Source organism: Streptopelia decaocto (genome assembly GCF_964273445.1).
Source record: "Streptopelia decaocto genome assembly, chromosome: 2".
NCBI classification, from domain to species: domain Eukaryota; kingdom Metazoa; phylum Chordata; class Aves; order Columbiformes; family Columbidae; genus Streptopelia; species Streptopelia decaocto.
Genome location: NC_138655.1, coordinates 33,944,354 through 33,954,396, shown reverse-complemented (window position 1 = coordinate 33,954,396; position 10,043 = coordinate 33,944,354). Strand labels below are relative to the sequence as shown.

The following is a 10,043-nucleotide window of genomic DNA, read 5'->3' as shown; positions in this document are numbered from 1 at the left end:
GGTTTTTAAATCTGTACTTGGTTAGACCTACACATCAGCAACTGTTCATATCCTCATGAATCCTACGGTCTGAATCCATAGCATCTGAAATTAAACACTGCAAACAAATTATGTAAAGCTGAGTAATTATCTAGAATGTGGAAAATAATTTGCTGTTAAGTATTTCATGTTTCTTTTGATAAAAATAAATACCTGAAATGTTCAGAGCTGGATGTAATTATGATGATCTTAAAATCAGGAACTTAAGATGTTAAAAACTGATTTACCCTTGCCTCTTCTTTACATAGAAATATTGTTTCACACAGCTTTTCTGGTGCACTAGAACCGAAGTAGGAATCCTGTCCACTCAACAGCACACAGCTCGGTTGCCATTCAAAAATTTATCTGTTACCTGAATGAATCCTTACAGATTTTCTTCCTCCAAAAGAAAATGAAACAGTATTATCAATATACTGCTAACTCAAACTATACATGGCTCTGTGAATCAGGTTACTCCAAAGTTAACTTAGCAACCACGACCACTAGAGAAAAGGATCACAAAAAGAGACGGAGATGACACACTGTTTTGTGCAAGATGTTTTTATTAACAGACCGGAGTTTGAGAGACTGCAGCTGGGCATCTGAATCTGAAAGGGGGAAAAAAAAAAAAAAAAATAAAGTATCATTAGACACGTAGATCTGAAACTAGTCTGGTCACCCAAAGAATTAATACATTTCTACAGTTTATAATCTGGGCTAAAAATATTATTTTATTTCACACTATTTAAGACTTAATAGTCTTTCACAAAATAACTAAAATCTCTTCATTCAAAACACAGAATTTCAAGTGCCAGAACTAACAGGATAAACATTTCTACCTTGAACTATAGTTACCTATTTTCCTATTTGTCTGAAAACATAGCAGGGAAAACTTGATATTTAAAGACATACTGGGACATTGTGCATATTGTAACTTTTGCTGCAATAACTCTATTTTCAGCACATTTCACATTTCAGGGACTGTTTACATACGAAAATGAAAGTAAAAAGCAGACTTGAGATGAGTTTCTGTAAAGTTTCCTTGAGATAACGAAATTCAGTATCTTTCCAATACCCAATTGTCAAAATTCAGTATTGAGTACTACGGTATCTTCTCCCCAATTTACATGAAGGAATCAGTTTTTACTTTAAAAAAAAATTGAGACTTCTATTTCAGTAATAAAAAAATGACAAATAGCAGGAAACCATCTACATACAGGGAAGAAGAATAAATACTCATCTTCAGATATGTAGCCCGTCAGAATAACACTACTTAAGAGTACTGCAAATATGTCATCTGAACCTATTGCTCTAATTGCCCATTACCTCAGTAGGAAGTAGAACATTCGTCTATTTTCTACGTGCAGGTTACTTGTATTTTAAATGTGCACTCAATTCGGAACAATAGAAAAACAGCAGGAATAGAAAGTGCAGGAGACGAGAACCATCGGTTATCTTAGCTTTACACCAGAGGTATGTTTGTTTGCAGTTCAAGCAGAACTAACTGCTTATAAGCACGGAGTGACAGTCAACTGCAAGGTCACTTCCTAAATTGAAAGATGGAGTAAAGACCCAATGTCTGCCACTTATATGGGATGCTGAGCTGCAAGTCCAAGGAAAAACACAAGCAACCAGCTGAATATCCTGAGTTTCTCTGCCAATATTCTACTCCTCACAGGCATTTATAGCTACTGCAATAGTGAACTAGAATCTTCCCTCCTACAGGAAGGCTCCTGAAAACTCAAGATCACCAGTATACTTCTGATATTTGTCAGTGAAGATGAAGGAGTAAAGATCTACACTGACAGAAAATTTCCAGGGTTTCAATTAAAAACAGCAGTTCCTACCTCATGCTCAGAAACCAGACAGGGGCATAAAGTGAAAGTAGTTTTGCTCAATCTTGGTTATGAAGCCTCATGCACGAACTTAAGGGAAACATCTGCCAGTACTGAGCTGGCAGCAGTCTGTACCACCAGCAAATTTCTGCAAGAACACTAGTATATGTAACATAACATCACCCCCAGGCACCAGACATTAATGCAATTCTGCTTCTCAGTGTTACCCACTTCTTCCCACAGGTGAGCCAAAAAGCTTTACAAGGACATTGTCCCCAGTAAGCAAATATTTTCCTAAGTACAAGTTTCCACTCGCCATGAAATCAGTGCTTTACAACTCCACTGCTTCACAGATGGAGACAACAAAGTAACATGCAAGAAGCTTGGGGGAGTGGAAGCTGAGGAAGAACAGCTTACAAAAGAGCTTCAAGGAAAAAAACTCAATCAGCCAAACTGAGAGATACTTCATCAGTCTCCTTCAGCTCCTTGGACAGACAGCAGAACCCAATGAGGTCAACCTGCTATGCCTTGTTGGCTATAAAAACATTTCTGAAGGCTTAAAAAAAAAAAAAAAAAAGCCACAACACACACAAAATAATTTAAAAAATACAAGCTCCCTTCAGAAAATTGTATTTCTAAGAACCCATCCAAACAGCAACTGCACTGTTTTTTAATTAACCAATCCAGGTAAGCTGCACATCCGATTTCTCAAAAAACAAAAAAAAAAACACCAAAAAAAATCAAAACCAAAACCAAACACACCACATACCAACCTCAAACACCACCACCAACAACCAAAAAACCTTGACTTTGGAGGAATCAGTTTGGGGAAAACTGGGTCCTTGCCCTTCTTTCCAAATATTCTAACACAACAGTTTTCTTGAATTACAGCACACCTAGTCACACCAAAAAAGCATTTAGCCCTGACTGAAAATAATATATGGGTAACAACAAAGCTAGTTTAGTGTGTAAAAGGGAGGAAGGGGAGGAAGAAAAAAAGGAAGTACAAGAACTCCGAGGAAAAAAAGAAAACCAACCAACCAAACAAAAAAAAAAAAAAAACCAACAAAAAAACAACCAGCCAGCAAGTTTTAGCTTTGCATGGCAAAGACTTCTCATCAAAGCAGGAAAAGCAGAGTAACACCAATAGATGATCAGACAGACTGTCTGAACCAGATAGAAGCTTCAGGACTTGGCTGTCACTGCCAAACTGCTTAAAGTGTTAACAAACTTTCCCACTTCTAAAGGACAGACTAGTCAAATGGACAAATTAATCTTGGTCATGTAAACATGGAAGCTTAAATTGAATAATTTTGAAGCGCAAACAAGCTGAAAATTTAGAACGTGAAAATGGTCTAAAATGGGCAATTTTTCCTAGTTCTAAATAGGCTTTTATAGTAGAAATCAGCAAATCTGGACAAAAAAAAAACCCAAAACACTGTACTTCCAATCACATGGCTTTGATCATACGAAGAATTCATAAATGAGGACTGAAAATTTTGGCCAAGATCAAGGTTTCTCATCATAAAACCCAAATAAGGTTTTAAAACAAGTTAATGGTAAACAAAAAATAAGTTATTGCTAATGTTTATACTTCCTAAACAAATCAGTTATAATGGAGATATAGTTTCTTCACTAATGTTTAAGCTTCACTACGATTTAAAAAATAAAATCAGAACACTGTATTGTCCAAGTAGCTTTATAATGCAGATACCACTCAAGCACAAGTGAATATATATTAAACCTGAATGTTCAACCAGTAACGGCAGCAGCCTACACAGCCGAGATGTACCAGTGGACAGGATTAATCTTTGGCATTATCTCACCATTAGTTCATTCTCCTTATGAGTCTGTTGATCTGATCTTCTCTGTTACCAGCATCTCCACCTTCCACAAAGTGGATTGTTTTCTTCTTCATTCCACCCCGAGGAGAGGATAACTTGAAAGGCCAAAGGAAGTTGTTCACAACTTTGAAGTTCTTCCCAACAGTGTAAATTTCATGGATCACATCCTCCATGCAGATGATCCCAAGCTTTCCTAAAATTCAGGAACATTGTTTTCAGAAGAGCTACAGAGCCACAGGTCAATGACAAGCTAAAAATTATCAAGTTATTATCATATCTACTTATTTCGATAAACTTGAAGTCAGAAAGCACCTACTGTCAGGGCACCCAATGACTGACTTTTCCTATTAAAATGGATTAGCTGCAGCTAACTCAGCATTGTTTAGTTGTTATGTTTGGCAAAAGGCATGAGTTTCAACTGTTTAATATTTGTAGCTAGCAACGAGGAACAACAAAAAAACAAACCTCACTTAATGAACCTTAGGAAAACAGATGGCATACTTTGAGGAAAAGTCATATTAAATCCACTTAAATCCTAGTTATATGTAGCTCAGGGAAACTCCCCGAACTACTTATGCTGTTGAATAATGCAATAGCATGTTTCCTCAATGCTCTTCTAGAGTCTTCACTAACATGTTACAAGTTAACTGTCCATGAAACACATTGCTGAAAAGGAAAGTGATTATAGCATAACACTTGTATCTTTAGATTTTGATTATCAATTGCACTGGTAAAGGAACAAACATGACAGAGTCTAAGTTGAAGGGATACACAAATCAAGAACAAGATAGGAGACATCAGTGTTTGCTTTCATTCCTGGCATGACTGGAAAACAAGAATCCTCCTAGAGAAAATTTTCTGACAACTGACCACCAGGCTTTGTTTTTACTAAATATACTAACGGCTTTACCAGCTAGATCTTCTGACAGAAGTTTAAAAAGTCTGTTTACCAGACCATGAAGGTCTAAGACACAAGCATTGTCTAACATTAAATCTGAAATTTCAGAGCTATGTAGGATAAGCTTCTTCCCTGCTGCAGCACCTTTTCACTGCTAAAAGATCTACTAATCTATTAAATGTCAAGGAGTTTACATTTAAAATTATAAACTTAAAATGCTAAAATTCGATTCTTCACACTGGTTTTCAATACTTCATAATGAAAGTTACTTCCAGCTTGCTTTGTATTAAGCTATTAACACAGAAGTAGAAATTATTAACTGATCACTACTACTCTCCAGAGACAAATGAGGACAGGTGATGCATTTGGATGATTAATGCTAAGCTGGACAAGCTGCTTTCTTGTTTCATTTTGTTAAGTGAAGCAGTATTTACCAAGGCGTTTCTGAATCAGGGAATTATCAGTAAGAGCGATGCGCTGCTTGTTGATCTTGCCATAACCACGCTTGTAGATCAATTCATGCACAGACTTCAGATTGGGATAACTGAAAAAGTAAAAAAAAAAAAAAAAAAATTAGTCTTTGCAAGCCACATTCCAAGTTAACATCCCCAAATCAAACTACCATAACAAACAATGTATTATAATTTCAGTATATCCCAACTGTAAATACAAAAGCAACAAAGAAGTAAATCTTACTCATACTGAGTTAACCAACACCAGTAGTATGAGAAAGTAATCATATCTCACAAGCATTGCCTTTTAAAGCACTGCCTTAATCGTGTTTTCAATTCAAAGCAGGGAAAACACAAAGCAGATATAAAAACATTTTGAACACAAGGGAAACCTGCAAGTCTAGTGGAGCAAAAGCAACTGGCATTCAACATTTGCACTCTGATTTGACAGAAGTGGCCATTTCACTCACCCCCATGCAATGTAGGGTTCAACAATCCGCAACATGTTGATAGAAGCTTTGTTGAGTTTTACAAACGTGCCATTAAAAATCTGACGCAGGCGGAGAAGCTGCAACACCTTGCGGACCTTAGGGCTGACACCATTGGTACTAGAACACAGAAAAAAGCCTCAATTATCTACACCTCAGAAAACAGTAAGTATCCAGTTAAAAAAACAACACAATAGTATTGTTCCTATATGAAACTTATCACTATTTTATCAATTACACAAAGCAAGCTTGGTAAATTATTTACTATATCTATATATTTCAGTATTAATTTAAACCAGACAGTTCCATTAACATAATTGAAATAAATATTACAATGAAGCAATTTAGAACTATCTTTGTGCTCTCCTAACACAATTCTTCCAATCACACCTTTTGTTAGTTTTCTCTAACACCTTATCAAAGGAGAATCAAACAAACACTTCAAAGCAGAATGTCAGGGAATACTGACATATAATTTTACTGAGATTAAGGTGAAACAGGAAACTGTCTGCACCTATTTGTAGCCTTGCCTTCTTAAAAATCAGGGATTCCTAAAGACAGAAGACATAGCCAGCATAATTTTACACTTAATTAAATAAGCCTTTGGTGCATATATATTACTGCCAAAAACTTTTCAAGCCACTTTTCAAGCAGAAGGCTTGATTTTGTTTGTGTATTTAAGCCCTCAAAACAGAGAACAGGAAATAAAATTTCAGAGCATTTGAACATAAAATTGTTTACATCTTTATTCAATCTTACCCTCTTATCCTGATCACAAACGCCAGTTTTGGTTCCGCTGGAACGTAGTAATTACCAGCTTTTCGGGCCATCCTGGCCATACGGATCTCCTGCCTATACATGTGCCTGTACTCCTTGTGGTAAGCTTGGGCTCTTGCATAGATGAGTTTCCTTTGCGCCTTACGGGCCTGAAATCCATTGAAAATTACTTATACAATGCCTTTTAACACATGAAAATCTTTCAAATAATGCAGCATATTCCAGAACTTCCCACAAATAACACAGATTTAAGGAGCCTCTGCCCACACCGTGGAGTTTAGAATCACTCTTGGTATTTCTAGAGAATCTGGATGACTGTTACACAACAGTGCTGTTTCATCTTGAGTGATGTTATCATGCATCAAACTTATGCTCACAAAAGCTATAAACTCTTGCCTTGTAGAAGACTAACTTTGATCTTACAAGACAACTATAAGCTTTGCCCTTTCTCTGTCACAACTGGTCTGTCATTGACAAAAAAAAAAAAAAGCTATTTCAGTCCAAAACATAATGAAAACATCAATGTGCTACACTCAAATACTTCTGTACTGCGTTATATCAGCAGCTGATACCACAAAGCAATGCAAGTTAAGGAGTCATTAAATATTCACCTTTTTTATAGCCAGAATCTTCTTCTGACGTTTGGCTTTCATAGCCGCATAAGCCTGCCGCTTTTTCAGCAGGCTTTCCGGTACAGATGGCACCTTCTTTGCTCTAAACAAAAAGAGAATAAATAAAATTAAAAAACAAAAAAAAACCCAACAAAACAAACAAACAAACAAAAAAACCCCTCTTTTCAGTTGACATGAGGAAACCAAGCTTTGAAGTTACATACAAGATACCTCAATGCAAACTCTTAACACAATGCATACACAGGCCTCACTGCCTCAAGCCAGTTCACTGAGGCTTCTTCGTTGTTCCCACTGTTACCAGGCCTCAACGTGGGCTGAACAAATATATCTCTTACACCGGACAAGGCAATCGGGCAGATGGGCTGAGAAGCTGCATACAACCTACGTACACAGCTGTAAAGGCTAAGACAGCTTGAGTGACAAGAAGTTTTTACCCTACTTTGCTACAACCCAATTTTTAATAGGAAAAAATCTGTTTCAAGCCTATCTCTTTCAGATTAATTAGCAATACAACTGGTGCTTTAAGAGAAAGACTAATTTGAATATGTTCTGTAATCTATTTCCCAGGATTTTAAGACTGCTCAGACTTTAGGCTCTGAGATGTGACAAAACTCGCGATACCAGTGTTTACAGAGCCATAATTACCCAGGAGAGCTCCTCTATCCTTAGCGTACCCGGCTGCGACTCCTTACCCAAGGCGCAGACCGCTCCCCTAGCACAGCACCATCCGCCAGACCAGGAGAAACTCCCGCCTCGAGCCCTCCACTTGCGCTTGCGGGCCAGCACTCCCTCCCCACGCCACCGCGGGCCGGCGCGGCAGCGACCGCGGGCTGCGGAACAGACACGACCGGCGACGGCTCCATCCCCGCCGCGCTGGGCCCGTCCTCCCGCCGCTGCCGGCCCCACACAACTTGAGCCCCTCCTCCCCACCGCGTCGCCGGCCTGGCGGCTAAGGAGCGGCGGACAGCGTCCCGGTGCAGTAGGCAGGGAGCTGGCACCGCCGCAGCCGCCGATGGCAGCGGATTGTCCCGGGGCGGCACCGCCACTTACTCCTTCTCCGCCATGGTCAGCGCCGGAAGAGAGAGGGCAGGCGCATGCGCAGGGCCACTTAGCCCTTCCGCCTGCGCGCGCAGGGCCCTGGGCCCCGGGTTTGGGCGTCCGCGACGGTGCCTGCTCGCGGTGCGGCAGCCGGGGTGGCCGGGCAGTGCCTGAAGTAAGAGCGGCCGGCAGCCGCGCTCCGGCCGGCGGCGTCAGGAGTCGCGGTGCCCCGGGACGGGCTGCGGCGGAGGCGCTGCCAGGCATCTCGTGGAGCGCTGGATCTCTCCTATTTCAGCCTTAAACCCCGTACCGAAAGCGTACGGGACGCACCGCGGCGGGGATGGAGGCTGTGACCAGGGAAATGCCGGCCTGGCCGCCGGGAGGGCGGGGAATGCGGCGGGAAGGCTGAAGTCAGGCCGAGCCCCGCTACTGATTCATAACAGTGTTCGCCCTGCTCGTCCCCGCGGCCCGGAGCGCTCAGCAGGAGAGCCCGGGCTGCCGGCGTGCAGCCGGACGGAGCCCCCGTGAGGGGCACGGCTTTCGGCAGCCGCCCCGCTCACCTGCGCCCGGCTCGTCCCGTCCTTCCCACCAGCAGGATCGTTCACCGGGACACACGGGGGAACGGGAACTTCAGGGGTCGGTGTTCCTGTCGGGCTGTGCTGGGGTTGCTTTTCAGCTCATCATACAAAAATATTAATTACACAGACGTCTCAGGGAGCTGTGCTGCCAGCGGGGCTGCCCGTCACAGCACAGCGGCGTTTTACTGGGGAGCCCCGTGCATACCGAGCCGTGGTCTAGGAGAACTCCCCACGGAGGCACCGGCCCCGACACACCGTTACATGTGCGCGGGAAGAAGGGAAATTATAGAATCACAGAATGTCCTGAGTTGGAAGGGGCCCACAAGGATCATCGAGTCCAACTCCTGTCGCTGCATATGACAATCCCACAGTTCACACCATGGGTCTGAGAGTCTTATCCAGTCTCTTCTCGAACACTGTCAGGCTTGGGGCCGTGAAACCTCCCTGGGGAGCCTGTTCCAGTGCTCCACCACCCTCTGGGTGAAGAACCTTTTCCTGATGTCCAACCTGAACTTCCCCTGGCACATCTTCCTGCCATTCCTTCGGGTTCTTTCATTAGTGGGCAAGGAATTACCCAGTGTACAAAAAGCGCAGGCAGCTCTGCTAGGGGTGACAAACACTGAGCTCTGCGTTAGTGGGTTTTGTTTGCTGCCTGTTGGCAGTGCGCAAGGTGCCAGGTGCTGCCAGATGATGTTACTGGGATCACTTTGTATTTGAGTTGCAGCTGTACCAGCATTGGTTGTTGTAATTGTAAAATAGTGTTGCTTTTACACTCATACAGAGGCTTGTATCGCTCGATCTCACTAAAGCTATTATAAAAGGGGGTAATTATAAATCAGTACGCAAACGCACAATTAAACACCTGCAATATCTGCTGAAGAAAGAGGTTGGTTGTACTTTCTCCCCAAAAACATGAACTTGCATTTCTGCTTAATCCAAGAGGCAGCGTTCACGAACACAAAGTTCCTACAACTTTCGTGACAACCAGTTATCTCAGAGGATAACATACTTCCCGCATGCTGGTACTTGCGGGGCGCTATTTCAGTCGGTGGTTGGTTAGATATTGATAGTCTCTGTATTCGGCTGACAGGCCAAACCAAACACGGGAGTTTTGTCCAGCAGCCTCTCACAGCTCGGCAGGGAAACCCGAGGCAGAACCTGTGGGGACCCCGGCAGCTCGCCGTGCGCCTCCAGCCGTGATCACGAACCTCTAATGCTCGTTCGTGCTCTTTTAACCCACCCTCTGGCACCGCGCAGGCCGCCCCAGACACGCCGCCCCTCTCCGGCCAGCAGAGCCCGCCGAGCCGCTGCCTCAAGATGGCGCTCCGGCGGGCGGGGCGCTGCGCACCCTGGGACACACAGTCCGCACGCCCCGCGCCGGGAGGCGGGTGCCAGCCCAGCCACGACCGCTGGGGCCGCCGCGCCGCCCGCCGGGCCCGTTCCTGTCGGGCCAGGCCTTGCGCGGCCGCGGGATCCTCCCCCG

At 43.0% G+C, this 10,043-nt stretch overlaps 1 protein-coding gene across 1 annotated transcript; it reads right to left on the bottom strand.

The window, feature by feature from the left end:
• Nucleotides 1–563: 563 nt before the first annotated feature.
• On the bottom strand, nucleotides 564–8,051 carry RPL7 (ribosomal protein L7). The gene is made up of 7 exons (XM_082046851.1): nucleotides 7,995–8,051; nucleotides 6,924–7,026; nucleotides 6,295–6,461; nucleotides 5,518–5,655; nucleotides 5,030–5,139; nucleotides 3,680–3,890; nucleotides 564–626 (listed from the first exon to the last, which is right to left on the bottom strand). Exons 1-6 carry the CDS (start codon nucleotides 8,006–8,008, stop codon nucleotides 3,682–3,684), a joined length of 741 nt encoding a protein of 246 aa, XP_081902977.1. The 5' UTR covers nucleotides 8,009–8,051; the 3' UTR covers nucleotides 564–626; nucleotides 3,680–3,681.
• Nucleotides 8,052–10,043: the final 1,992 nt, after the last annotated feature.

Bases quoted from the DNA above. Each gene is read 5' to 3' on its own strand.
- RPL7 (XM_082046851.1), bottom strand. The intron at 5,140-5,517 runs GTGAGTGAAATG...TTACTTTTTCAG, and splicing joins GAACCCTACATTGCATGGGG to TTATCCCAATCTGAAGTCTG. The intron at 3,891-5,029 runs GTAAATACTGCT...CCTGAATTTTAG, and splicing joins CCTGATTCAGAAACGCCTTG to GAAAGCTTGGGATCATCTGC.